Source organism: Rhinatrema bivittatum, chromosome 14, assembly GCF_901001135.1.
Source record: "Rhinatrema bivittatum chromosome 14, aRhiBiv1.1, whole genome shotgun sequence".
Lineage (NCBI taxonomy): Eukaryota > Metazoa > Chordata > Amphibia > Gymnophiona > Rhinatrematidae > Rhinatrema > Rhinatrema bivittatum.
In genome coordinates, this window is record NC_042628.1 from 24,019,549 (window position 1) to 24,033,799 (window position 14,251).

Consider the following 14,251-nt stretch of genomic DNA (forward strand, 5'->3'; position numbering starts at 1 on the left):
CTAACCAGCTTAGTTCCCAGACTCTTCCTTAGGTCCACTTTTTGTGAAGAGGAGCCACATTCGTGTCTCTCTAATCCTCCACAACTATTCCTGATTCAAGAAGCATTGAAAAGGGCAGCCAGTGGAACTGCTGGCACTTCGCTAAATTCCCTTAAAACCCCTGAATGCATCATGTCTGGATCTCTTGCTTAATCTACTTTGTTTTAGCTACTTCCTAACTAACATACTTTTCTGAAAATTGTTGAAAGTTTATCTCACTCCCAGTCTTATTTGTGTCTGTTTTCTGTAGTCCTCTTGACCCTTCCTCTGAATACTTAACAAAAATATTTAAGTAATTCCACTTTTTTCCTCAGCAGTCTCTACATATTTCTCCCTTCTCCTCAGAGTCTCACAATGCCATTTTTGCACTTTCTCCTAACACTAACATTTCTTTAAAAAAAAAAGTCATCTTAGTGTATTTGCTATTTTTCATACATTTGCATCTTTGCTTTCCTGTTTTTCCAACTATTGTTTCTTATCTTCCTCTTTTTGCAATCTCTTGTAGTTTATGAATGCTAACCTTTCTTTCCTTTTCATGTGCTACTTTAGAAAACCATAGTGACCTCTTTCCTTTTTATTTACTTTTCTATTAAAAAAAAAAAAAAGTTAGTTGCCTCAACTATATCTGTGTTTAGTTTTGCTCACTCCTCTTCTACAGGGTGGCCCATGGAAAAGTAGCCTGCTCCAATGCACTGGAATTGGAAGCAGGCTACTTTTCCATGCACCACCCTGTACTTCCCCTAGATTTTCCCATCTATTTATTATTATTTATTTATTTGCAGATTTTTATATACCGGGGTACGTAAGTAACATCACCTCGGTTTACATTAAAACAATAATTCAGCATTGCGCTTTACAATATAACATAGAAACTGAACGAATACAAAACCATGTATAACTTTGTATTAAAAGAATATAATCGAAATATAAGAGACTGTGGAAATGGTGAATGGTATAGGACTCAGATCTAGCTAAAAACTCCATTATTCCACCACCCCCATTTTAACAAAGTTTGTTTTCCTGAAGTCCAGAATGAACTATCACCATTTACGCTCTACTGAACCACACAATATGTTTACTGGATCCCAGGTGATCATCCACTATGACAACAAACACTCTCTCCCTATCTGTGTTACATTTAGCAGTTCATGGGATAGTCCCACGAACTGCTGCACCCATCCCTGCCATTTCCAGATGCTACCAGAGGCCTCCAGTTGAGGCAGTTTCCTGCCATTGCTAACGCTGCCATCTCTTCAGGAAACTCTTGAGGGTGCCTCCAGATGACGTCGGCCTCTTGACCTATATAAGCTAAGACCCCCATAGCAGTTCCTTGACTCAGTAACATGTCTTCTGTTCCTGAAGCATTGAATGTTGCTCCTGCGTGTTGGTTCCTGGTTCTTGTGCCTTGTCTTCCTGCCTTGCCTTTTCCTATTTGTCTTGACTAGTGTTTCCTTGGCCCGACTTTCCATATCTTGTTCTCTTGCTTGGACTTGACCATAATTGACTGCCATATCTACCGGACCACAACTGCCTGCCGCCTGGATCTGACCCCTTGCCTAGACCTGACCATTCTTGCTTGCTGTCTGCCCTGACCTTGGCCTGTCTCTGTTATCCCTGATCCTGATGTGCTTCTGGACTTTAGTTCTTCATCCCCCCACCCCCAGGGACCTGTCTACATTCTGCTGGCCACCAGAACCTAAGGGCTCAACTTGTGGGGAAGGTGGTTGGTAAGCACCTTTCGCAATTGGTAAGCACCAGGACCATATCACCTTCTCCCATATGGGTTCTGTTACCAGTTGAGAGTTCTTCCTGCAAATAATCCAGGATTTTCTTGCTTCTAGAAAATACTGCAGCCTGAATATCCCAATCAACGTCTGGCAGATTACCATCACTTAGCAATAGCATTCACCTTTCATAGATGGAACCCTTCTGCCAGTAACATAGGCAGGGAAAGCGTTTGATGTTTGGAGAAGGGGTAATCTTGAGCCATCCCCTGCAGATGTAGGAAGTGCTGTATATAGATGTGCTGGTAAAGTGAGCTGCTAGAAATTGACAACTTAATGGAGCAGAATACTTCGAGGACTTTGAAAACCTAGACTTTTCATGTTTAGATAAACGGTAGGTCGATTGATTGGAAGAATGTGAAATGCATCAATGTTGCATTGATAGAAGTACTAACTGTATCATCTCTTATCTCTGAGCCAGCTGTGCCCGTCTTGAGGGCGCGTGTTGCATAGAGTTCAGAGAGAAATGTGTGCCCATGCTGTCTGCATCAAGTACTTTGCACTGTACATCGAATGAGGCAATACACTGGTTTTGATTGCTTCGACGCTCCGTATGTCAAGGTGCATTGGTGGACCTCAAGGATGCTTACTTGTACATACCTATCCACCTTCCGTATTGGCGCTACCTTAGATTCAAGGTGGAATCTACCCACTACTGAGAATAAGATAAACATGCAGTTCAAAGGTCTCAGGAAATAACAGTCTGTATGCAAAGCCTTTGATACTATTTCCTATCATTTCCTGTGCACGGGTCTGACCTTTTAACTCTAATCACATCAAGAGATTCTATCTAGATATGCTAAGTAACAGGCAGATATCAAGCACTGTGATGAGCGTGCCTCAGGAAGCAGGAATACAGAACAAAGAACACGAAGTAATACCATAGAAGGACAAAGAAAGGGAATATTGGTGTGAGAGAGATAAGAACTGTATAAAGCTGTGCTCTACAGGAAAACAAGTGGCTGGCATCTTTTTTTCTGCTACTTTGCTAGCAGCAGGCAGAGACTAGAAGATCCCAGTACCTACAGAACTCTTTGTACTTTATTTGCTTTTAAACAAGGCTTCTGTAGTTTTTCCTTTTACTCCTCTCGATAATAACATTTCTTTACTTGTAAGAAGACTTCCTAAGTTCTTTGTTTTTAAGAAAAAAACATTAACACTACCAATACAGAGTGCTCCTGTTCGGCCTATCAGCTGCCCAGAGACTCTTCACCAAATGCCTGATGGTGGCAGCAGCACATCTGCTGTGCCGGGGCTTCCAAGACTTCTCTTATCTGGATGAGTGGTTAATCACAGCAGGATCTTGGGAGGTTGTGATCAGTTCTCTGCATGAAGCAATAACCTTGCAGCAGAGCTTAGGCTTTCTACTCAACTGTGAGAAATCGAATTTGGTACCTGCCCAAAGACTGAAATTTATAGGGGCATGGGATAGACTCAATGCAAGAGAGAGCTTTTCTATCCTCAGTTCACGCGACCATCACGCTCTCCTTGCTCCACAAACTGCTCTCCTTTCAGCAATTGATAGCAAGATCTCTTCTAGTCATGCTAGGACACGTGACAACGGCTGTTCAGGTGGTTCTACTAACTTGTATGCATATTTGATGCCTTTAATGGGACCTACGTTCCCAATGGGATAAACTGGTACAGCCCCTCTCCAAGGTGATACAGATTTCCTGGGAGATGACTCAGGAGCTCAGGTGGTGGCTGTAACCTCATGTCAAGCCATTAATAAGGCTCTGAGAAAGTTTAAACCAGCATGCTGTGAGTATTTGTCTGCTTGCTTAGCTGCTCCTCTATAACCTGATTGAGTTCAGAACATCAGCTTTGTTGCTTTTGACATAGTATCCAGTTGATGACTTGAACTTTCACTGTCAGTACAGAAGGAATTCATAAATGCAGTGAGTAGGATGTACTGTTTTCATGTTCTCATCCCCAAAATATATATTTTTTAAAGTGTTGATTCTCTAGTACTGGCTCTCAGGGTAATGTATTTATATGTTTATAAAATTATTTAATGTGTGAAGGAATGTTTTTTTGGACAGACTTGATAAAATGAAAGTATTTTAAGTTTACTCCTGCTTTGTCATTTTTTTAGTTTTTTGCTTTTGAATTTTGGCTTTGTTTTTTGATAATATCCACTTTGTTTATTGCTCCTGTTTTTACTCCACATGCACTTTCTGCTTTCACTTTTCATATTGCTGATGCAATCTGTGTGGCATTAGTGAATCTAAAAACTGTTTTCATACGCTATATTTATCTATTTAGAGTATATCTGACTCGGGTGTACATCATACAATTTAGAAAGGTTAACTTTCAAAGTGACCTACTCTGGAGTTGTGTTTAGATTTTGAGCAGAGCAGAGTAGCACCATTTTAGGAAGCTCTTCCGAATTTTGTGATGTCACAATATCACCAGACTCTAGGCTGCTAAATAATGCAAGACCAATTTACATGTAGCTGTACAATGGAAAGTCTTATTGGTTGAAAGATTTAGATGAACAGTGGTCAAACTCTTTTATAGTACTTTAGCAGCTAGGAAACCCTATTTAATACATTAAAGTTTCCAAATTCAAAATATATGTAATGCTAGAGAGAAATATATATACAATTTCTTGCCTGTAGCTTTGTTTCAGGTACCAGATTCCAAAAGTATAACAGAAATTGTAATTTTGTGCTTTCAGAGATTCAATTGAAGCTCTATTTCCTGATGCCATCCAGAAGAGGAAAGAAGATATTCAGGAGGACAGTGATATAACTCAAAGCCTGTTAGCCTTTCAGAAATATGGCAACGATCTGACCCAAACTACTCCAGGCACAGGAGCAGCTAATCAGCAACAAGTTGGGGGATTTTTCTCTGGAGTTCTGTCTGCTTTGACTGGTGTGGCAGTAAGTTTTTATCTCAAGCTTACTACCTAATCATCCTTAGTAGTATACATGTTACATTTAAATAAAGATGAAAAAAGTTAACCTAGTAATTGGCTCTTTTAACAGCAATCATTTTCAGAAGGAAATTAAGTCTTTAGTAAATCCATGTGAGCGCAATATCTACAAATTTCATGTTTGTTTTATCAATAATGGGATACAAATACCAGTGAAGTTGGCCATTAGCCCATGCATTTAGGTTATATAGCCAGAATGATTGAATAAGACTATACAATATAATCTGAATCACATTACACATTTTAAAAAGAAGAAACAAATAGCTTCCTAAAACAGCTAACAACAAATCATTCATATCCATGCATTCATATACCATTCACACCAAGACCAGAGCATGTGTTACAATTGTCATGTATGTCAAATCCAATTACCAGCCAAGTAATTTAATGCCTCCGGTTTTTCTTTAATGGATTGTGGTAATACACCATAAAAAGCTTCCCAGGTTTTTACATAATCTTTAGGTACACGACTTTGTAAATTGGATATCCAACCGTTCTGCTTGCTTTAGTTTCATCTGTTAAATGCAAATATAAAGGGTTTGTTTTTGAACCAGAAAATTGAGCAATTTAGAGAGAAGATTTCCAGCAGTTTTGTTCATAATAAGACGTCACTGAATAAACAAATAGCATTGACAAAGTGCAAAAAAACCTAGCTCCATAAAGCAATAAGTTAACTATTTTGAACCAACCCAGTGCTTAAATAAAAAATAGATTTTCAAGCCCTCCTCCATTTCTGGATCTCTAACATGGAAGATCTTATGCTTTCAAAAGAAAGTCTAATATTCAGTTTCCTCTTGTATATATTAATTTTTATCCATTGGGTTATTCAAGAGCTTTTTGTCCCTGGTGATCTAGTTTGATTCCCTAGCATTGGTTTTGTATATTTAATTCTTTTATTTTGTTGTTGGTTTTTTTCCTTTTTAGATTTTTGAGAAACCAATTGATGTATGTGTGCATAACACACAGTCTCCTCATGCACTTTATAGACAGATTGTACATTTATTATTTTCAATATTTGTCATTATCTAATTACTTTGGACAGAAGAAAATCTGAATCTGCCTTGCTAGGAATTGGACTTGGTGGCCTTCAGTCTACACCGATGTTCTAGACTGATTCCTTCAGAAAATACTTTCCTATTTGTCATTTATTTCAATGCTAAGCACTTGTAGATTAGTCACAGAGCAGGCCAAAGTATGATTTTTATGCATATCTTTTGCATAGGAGATGCATGCCTGTACAATAAATCAGCCAATTGTGTGATTTGGTGGTGTTGTTTTTTTCTAGAACATAATTTTCTATATTGGGAAGATTCACATGAGCTACAACAGTTTGAGTTGAGGCCCTAAAACTTTAAATGCAAAATAATCTAATGTGAATATGGGGAAAAGTTACTATATTTTGTTTTTCAGGTAGTTCTACTTGTGTATCATTGGAGCAGCAGGGAATCTGAACATGACCTCCTTGTACACAAACCAGTTGCAAAATGGACTGCTGAAGAGGTGGTGCTGTGGTTAGAACAGTTGGGTCCTTGGGCTTCCCTCTATAAAGAGAGTTTTTTATCCGAGAGAGTTAATGGAAGGTGAGAGAGAAAATGTGTGGGGAAGCCATAGTGGTGCTGCAACATGCTTGTGGTATTACATGCTATGAAAACTACATTCTTGTTTGTTTATTTGTTTACATAAAGTTGCCCTTGGTCTTACCAGTGATATGATCCTGTATATTTCCAGGAGGCCCAGACAGGTTGCTGGGTTCGCTAGACCATTGGTCTGACTCAGCATGGCATTACTTATGTTCTTAAGGGCAGATTGTTCTCTGTTGTATTGTAACACTCTCAATCTGTACTTCCAACTAGAGAAATTGTACTGAAGGTTCCCCAGTACTGTATAAACTAGACATTTGCTTGCACAATACAGGATTATGTAGCATTGAATATAACCATGAAAATCTTAAGCAGTTCATTCTTGGGAAATATCACTCTAGTTAGCGTTGCAAAATTACTTAAAATGGTGCGACTGAAATTCAGACTGTAATAAATGGATAGGAGGCGTGTATCATACATGGCTACCAAACTTATAATTTTAATGCCGGTATCTTATAATCATCTTGCTCTTTCCTACCACACCCATGAAAGTCAATCTTTTTCTTTTAAATTTTTCTTATTTTGCAGTTAAAATTTGGTTTACTTTTGTGCAGTAGGTAAAACTGTTGTTAATAATTAAATACATGGGTCATTGATGATCTTGGTCTTCAAAATAACCCACAGATTTTATAAACATCCAGTTACTTAGCTTGTAAAGATGGCCTCATGTTATCTTAATGTACTTGTCACGCCACTGCTGGACACTGGTCACATTTTGGCAGTTTTTTTGTTTGGGGCAACTGTTGCAATGCTGCTTCTCTTCCACCAAATGCAGTAGTCCTATTCGCTTTGTCTAGTGGTGGTTTGTTTAACTCTAGTCTGCTAGACATTTGACTGAGGTACAAAATGAGACCACTAGAAGGTAAAGAATATTGTCCAGGCACCAGATTGTAGAACAGAGGCGTGGGGAACCTTCAGTCCTCCATAGCCAGAAATTGGCCAGTTTTTCAGGATATCCTGAATGAATACTCAGTGGCTAGATTTACATACGGTTGAAGCATTGGATGCCACTCTCTTCTGCATATTCATGGGGGATATGCTAAAAACTCGAACATTTTGCAAGCCCCAAAGATTGGAGGTTCCCACCACTATAGAGATTTCATGAATCCAAACTCCTTTTTAATTAAAAAAGAAAATCCATCTTGAAAAGTCCAGTCAATCTGTCTAAATATATAACTTCCACATCTCTTGTGTTTATGGTATTCTCATTTTGTTTTGCAAGCCATTGACCAAATATGCTAATTTTAAATGCCAGAAGTGGTTCTACCACTGTGTTTGTAGTTGACAACTGTCTAGTGCATGTTCCTGATGACATCACAAGGCACTGTGAAAACTCTGGTTTTGAATATACTGTAAAAGCTCCATTATCTGGCATTTTACCATCCACAGTGTTCTGTTAACCAGCAGCTTGCCCAAGTAGCTCCTTTGATGTGGATTATGGAGTAGAGTAGCTTTTCTCTGCTGTGCTCTGCCCACTCCAGCATCATTTCCTCCTCTCCTGTTTTCTGCAAAGGACAGGAGGGGAGTGAAAATGACAGAAAGCAAAGAGCTCTCAGGTAATCAGTATTTTTTTCTAATATATTTTGCTGCCTGTACAGAATAGGGGGAAACCCTATGAAAACAGATTCTAAGTGTGTTGTTATTCACCAGATTTTCTGTGGCTGTACAATTTGCTGAATGTCTTGTAGGTGCTCAATTGACGGGCTGATCATCTGAGGTGAGCAATTTGTTTTGCAGGCTTCTTTTAACTCTGGCAGAGGAAGAATTTTCAAAAGTCCCTTATAGTATAGAAAACAATAGCCATCGAAAAGCCATTATAATGGAGCTGGAACGTGTGAAAACGCTGGGAGTTAAACCTCCCCAGAATCTGTGGGAATACAAGGTATTTTTTCCTTATACAAAGGTATCGGATGCTGTCAGCTTGAATCTCGCTGCTGCTGTTTTTTTGTTTTGTTTTTTTAGAAGATGGTTGTTCAGTGTCTTGTGAATTGTTTGAAAATAAGTGCAATGAGTTAAAATAAATCGTAGTTAAAACATAATTTATTATAATCCTTTTTTGCAGCTTTGAGAATAATTTAGCATTCCGTAAATCTAAGAATTTACTTACCAGCGTTTTCTCCCATTTTGTGTCTGAGATAAAATGCTTAGTAAAAATGTCATGAGTATGTTGTGAAATTATTACAGCTATGTTGGATTATATGAATCATGCTAAGTAGAAGAAGATAACCTTGTAATTTGCACAAGTTTTTTGTTTCTGCTGCTTTTTTTGAAGATGCATGATTCTTGGTAGACTATAAAGGAGCAGGAAGAAGATGCTTTTGCCATATTTTTGAAGGACACTGTGCGGAACCGTTCATTTGTGCTTTTAGGAATTTCAGCATAATGTATAATAACCCACACAGTTTCTCTTAATTGGCTTGCTGCTGTCATTTTCTCTCCTTTAACTTTGAGTGTGCCACACGTGCTGGAGGTTAGATTTATGAATTGTGTTCTCTGCAATGGTGGATCACACAGGCTGCACATTTGGTATGCCTGGAATGCCCTTCCCGAGGAGGTGGTGAAAACCAAAACAGTGAAAGAATTCAAAGGGGCATGGGATAAATACTGTGGATCCCTAAAGGCTAAAGGATGGAAATGAGGGAAAGAGTGCATGGAGTCACTTGCTGGTGCAGTGGTTACTACCCTGAACCAATAAGCCTTGGTACTGTTGATGCACCTCAAACATTGCTTTCTGCTTCAACAGCAAGGCATAACGAGGAATTGGATTCAAACAGCAACGAACGAGGGTCCTGACTTTTACAGTGTGGGAAACTGATAAGCATTTGGTAACCTACAAGGCACAACAGATATTACCATAAGCTTACTGGGCAGACTGGATGGACTATTTGGTCCTTTTCTGCCTTCATTTCTATTTTTCTATCTCCTGTAGCATCTGTGGTTATGGTTTTAGCTTAAACCCACATAAGAAACAGTTAATGCCACTCCTTTTTGCCTGTTGCTTGCAGAAAACTCTGAATGAACTTGCAGATAGTGTTCGTTTTAACTGTATTCTGCCTTAAAAACATCTTTAAAAAAAACAAAACTGGTGCCTCATTGTCACACCAAGTTCCAGTGCAGTGAAATTTAAAATACCTTGATTTGAAGGGAGAGGACCAAGATGGCTGCTTCATAGAGCGGTAGTGTTTGCAGAGCTCCTCTATAATTTCTTTGTTTTCTATTTCAATATGCCTCATACTAAACTGAAGGCTAAGATTCAGGCGTTGTCCCCAATCACTCCCAAAACTGACCCCTTTCAGCTGAAAATTGAAGGATTCCTCACCCCAGCATTCGTATCTGCACTGGAAGGTTCCTTGGCTATTGCAGCTGCAGAGCAAGTGGCTCTATCACCAGGATGCTAATACCATCTTAAGTCCCAGTGCACCAACTGCTTCTCCTCCTCCTCCTCCCTCCTGGATAACATCTGCAGGCGATTCCTTACAGTCATGTGGGTCGAAGCTGAACCCCGGATTGGAGGTTTCTGGGAAGAACCCCCTGATGCAGGTGCGAAGCTCATGGCAGCTGTGCCAGATAACCCCTCGGTGTCTGCGGGGGGGGGGGGGAGGATTGAGCTCTCATGGGTGTAGCTGACCATGCAGTTAGACTCCAGATGCCGGAGCAGAGTGGAGAGGAACTTGGAGAGACTTTTCCTCATCCACACAACAAAGGTTTGGAGAAACCTTCTATGGTTACCCTAGATTTGCTGTGGTCAGCGTTGATGGCCCTGGAAAAATCAATTTCTTCATTAGTCAAGGTTTAACTTCAAGTTCATTTTCCCGTATTCAGTCTTCTGAGACTGTTGGCCTCACATTCCAGGAATCTTGAAGATCGGAAAAGCAAGTAGTTTCAGTTCAAAAGGTTCAAGGCCCTTTGGTTCAATCTGACATGTTTCATTCGAAAAAAATTGAAAAATACTGAAAACTCTCTTCGCTATTTAAATTTAAGAATTTTGAATTTTCCTGTTGATTTGATTTCCCATATTGATTTATTTAAGAAATATATCAAAAAAGCTAAATAGAACTGCCATGAGCATCAGGATCTCAAATGAACAGGATCATAATAAACACATTTAGATCCTGAATGGAAAAATATACATTTGCAAGAGTAATGAAGTATAAAATTCGCACTCTAGGCTTACGTCGCTCAAGTTACATGAGTAATATCTGGGTAAATCCAGATTTGCTGGCCATAAAAAAAAGTTGATGTTAAGGAAAAAATGATTTAAAAACAAAGTCACAATCCTGAGAGAAAACAAAAGACAAGTAAAGTCCCACATCTAGATGTTGAAATATCTACAAATGTTTCAAAAAATTCTGTCAAATTCAAGTTAGGATCTTAATCTCAGCCATCAAGATTAATATTTGCTTGACATTTTAAGTAATAGGCTTTAGTAATTGCAGGTGTAACTTCAGAAGGTATTTTGAGTACTTCCAAGATCATCAGTATGGATTTGTTTGAACACTGTCTCTCTTATTTCCTTGTTTTCCTTTGTTTCTAATGTTTATTGCTCAACTTCATCTTGTCTTCCCCCTTTATTTCCTTTTAAATAAAGGAGTAGTTCGGCTGGAATTTATATTATTGCTTTGGATTACATTTAATACATGTAATGCTAGCCAGCTGATGTGTTTTCTGTACAAGTTTGAACTTATTTATTGTGAAACTTCTAATATAAAGTTTAAAATACTTTTATTTGTAAATGCATAAGTAACTCCTCCTCCTTATGGAATGGCATGCTGATTGAGTCATATATCCTTAAGCATCGTTAGTTTAGAGCAGGGTCCTCAAACGTTTGACAAGGGAGATTCCATCGAGCATTTCAAATTACTGAGAGGACCAGGGGATGCAATCCCCTTCTGAGTTCCCTTAACAGGGGGAAATGGGGGAGCCCTCTTAGGGGCCAATGCAATAAGACGCAGGCTGAAAACTGGTGCTCATATTGAGCGCCCGTTTTCCTAACAGACACAACAGCCACATCCCCTGGGCACCTGATGGTGTGTTTAACTGAGGGGCTGCGTGTAAAAAAAAAAAAAAAAAAAAGGCGCGCTAGGAAAGAATTGTGCATCTGCAGTGCTCAGATGCATCGGGCACCCACAATTGCAACGGGTGCTCGACACCAGTGACTGTTTCTATCCGGTTTCTTCAGGCCGATTTCTTTATTTCGCTGAGGTTGCCCATAGCTAAGCGGCCCTTGTATGGGCATCTAAATTGTGCGGCTATAAGACATTTTTTTTTTTTTTTTTTTTTTTTTTTAAATCAAGCAACAGTAAATTTAAGTGTATCAATGATATTAAGTTGGAGGACACACAAAGGACTGTATTATTATTATTTTTTTATTATTTCTCATGAGCCTTTGACTCGCGAATTGACTTTATGCCACCTCCAGGGCCAGAGTTAAATTTACCACCTTAAAAAGTGTGCATTGAGCGCCCAGTGATTACCTGCATTGGAGGGTATAGCCTTATCTACATGGAATTTACATGAGATGGGCACGATCAGCTACACATTTATTTGGGTGCATATCCAAAATGTGCGCCCAGCCTCGCATAGACCCATGTGGAAGGCTGTGCGCACTCTATTGCATCGGCTCCTGTGTGATTTGAAATGCTGAGGAAGGGGGGTAAAGGTAGGAGACAAATCCTAGGCAGATGTGGTGCAGAGACTTTCAAGAAATATTATTACTGACAGATGGCAAAAGCTACCCTGTAGACTCCCTCCCCTGCAGAGAAGAGGGGGCAGTAGGATTGGTGATAGCTGCAGCATGAACAGAGTCTATTTGGAGTGAGTCACTGGAGGTGGGGAGGAGTTTGGGAGGTGCTAACTGCCCTGGTCCCTGGTGCAGGTGGTTCTTCACCCTGCACCAGGCTTTTCTCTCCAGCTAGCGAGCAGTGATGGCAGGAGGCACAATGGGAGTGCATTCCACTGCTGACACCCGCTCTAACACTCAGTACCTGTGCCATGATGGCGGGCATGTTCAAAACTTGCAATCAGCTGTTTCTTTCACAAGATGAGTGAAGAGAAGAGTTGTTAGCCATGAGATTTGAATGTGCTCATGGGCATGACACAGGTATTGAGTATGTGTGGGTTGGCAGCAGCAGAACCCTGGTTTAGAGCAGCAAAGGAAAGCTTCCTGTGCCAGGGTGGCATATGTTCAATGGTGTTAGTGTCAGTGTATTCATTTTCAATGGTGAATTTTGACTCTTGGATACGGATACCAGTAGAAGTGACCATGGTTGCCGCTCTGGGCAATTGTGCCATATGTTCACCATCACAAGTTTGTACTGCTTTTACAAAGCAAACTATTTGTAAACCAGATATGTTTTGTGTAACTAAAGCCATTAACTTTTCATTAGAGTATAAATTTGATGTTTGGACACTTTCTATGGAACATATTTTATGAAGAACCTAAATTAGTTAAAAGAAAATCTGCAAGTTATTTGTGTAGAATTGTCATTCTTTTTAGAAGGTCCATGAATGTTTAACTACTAAAATCTGAAGAACCTCTTGTCTGGGGAAGGGCACAGAATTTCCAAAAGCGTGCATATTCATGAGACTTCTCAAGATATTACTTCTGTCCAACTACTTTGTTGGTTTTCTTTGGACTTATTTTTATTGTATTTTTGGTGGACTAACACGAATACTCCCTTATGAGCAGAATCTCAAATGCAGTGACATTAGACAGTTCTGGACTAGGGGAGGAGGAAAAAAAGAGATAAGGGTCCACTAGCCATGGTCTCAACTTTCCATTCCAATTTAAACCTTTGAATTCATTTTAAGAGAGATCACTTTTTGAAAAAGCAATTCTTATCTCCGATTACTGCAAGGAGCTGTTTTCCTTAGAATGAACAACTGTTGCTGTAAAATAGGAGATAAATTTGCAGTTTTTAGTACACAAGAAGAAAACAGAAGTGCACTGTGCGAAGACTTTTTGGTTTGTATTGAACATGAGCAATCTGTGTTTCAGGCAGTAAACCCTGGGAAGTCGCTGTTCCTGCTCTATGCATTGAAGAGCTCCCCGAGGCTCAGCATTCTGTACCTGTACTTGTTTGATTACACGGAAGCCTTTCTACCTTTCATTCACACAATCTGTCCTGTGCAAGAAGATGAGCAGGAAGAAGATATAATTGCCAAATTTTTAGTAAGTGCTGAATGCATTTGTCTTTTCTTTTTTTTGTTAGGGGATGATATTCATAAAAGGCTGAACTCCTAAATTTAGGCCTCTCAGTTAGGTCCCTAAGTTAGGCTACTAAGTTTTCAGCTGAAAATTCACATACATTTAGGACCCTAATGTTAAGTTTCTAAATTTAGCCCTGCTATTTATTTGCCTAGATGTAGGCACCTCAATTAAGGTGCCTAGTTCTGAAAATCAGTGCTAAACTCCTAACTTTGTTTTCCTGCCCTAACTCCACCCCTGTAGTCACCCACCTTTAGGCTCCTAAATTTAGGCTCCTAAATTTAGGAGCCTAATGAAACTAGGAGCCTAAATTTAGGAATTCAACCCAAATAAATGTTTAAAAGGGCCAATTTAGGAGTCTAAGTACAAATGTGAGGAATATAAACCCTTTGAAAATTGACCTCATAGTGTTTAAATGTGACAGAGGTTGAACTAGTTGAATAATTTTAAGTCATGCATTATTTGCAGTTACACTTCACAGTTGAGAACTGGAATGCAGGTCTTTTTGTAATGTGTATGTGATGGTAAATTTGCAATATCCATCCTTGTTAACAATGTGCTCTCAAAAGCATCAGTTTATTAAAACCAATCAATTTGGCTAATTTAAAATTCATTTGAGTGCCTGGCAGAATTTTGTAATTCT

The 14,251-nt window shown here is 39.2% G+C and overlaps 1 protein-coding gene across 3 annotated transcripts in view; it reads left to right on the forward strand.

The window, feature by feature from the left end:
- The window catches only part of BFAR (bifunctional apoptosis regulator), a 33,109-nt gene that overhangs the window by 7,364 nt on the left and 11,494 nt on the right, over positions 1-14,251 (forward strand). For all 3 annotated transcript variants that reach the window (XM_029576568.1, XM_029576567.1, XM_029576566.1), the window contains exons 3-6: positions 4,504-4,708; positions 6,172-6,341; positions 8,139-8,283; positions 13,399-13,572. In XM_029576568.1, the coding sequence (XP_029432428.1) occupies positions 4,504-4,708; positions 6,172-6,341; positions 8,139-8,283; positions 13,399-13,572 (694 nt within the window). The remainder of the gene's footprint in view (positions 1-4,503; positions 4,709-6,171; positions 6,342-8,138; positions 8,284-13,398; positions 13,573-14,251) is intronic.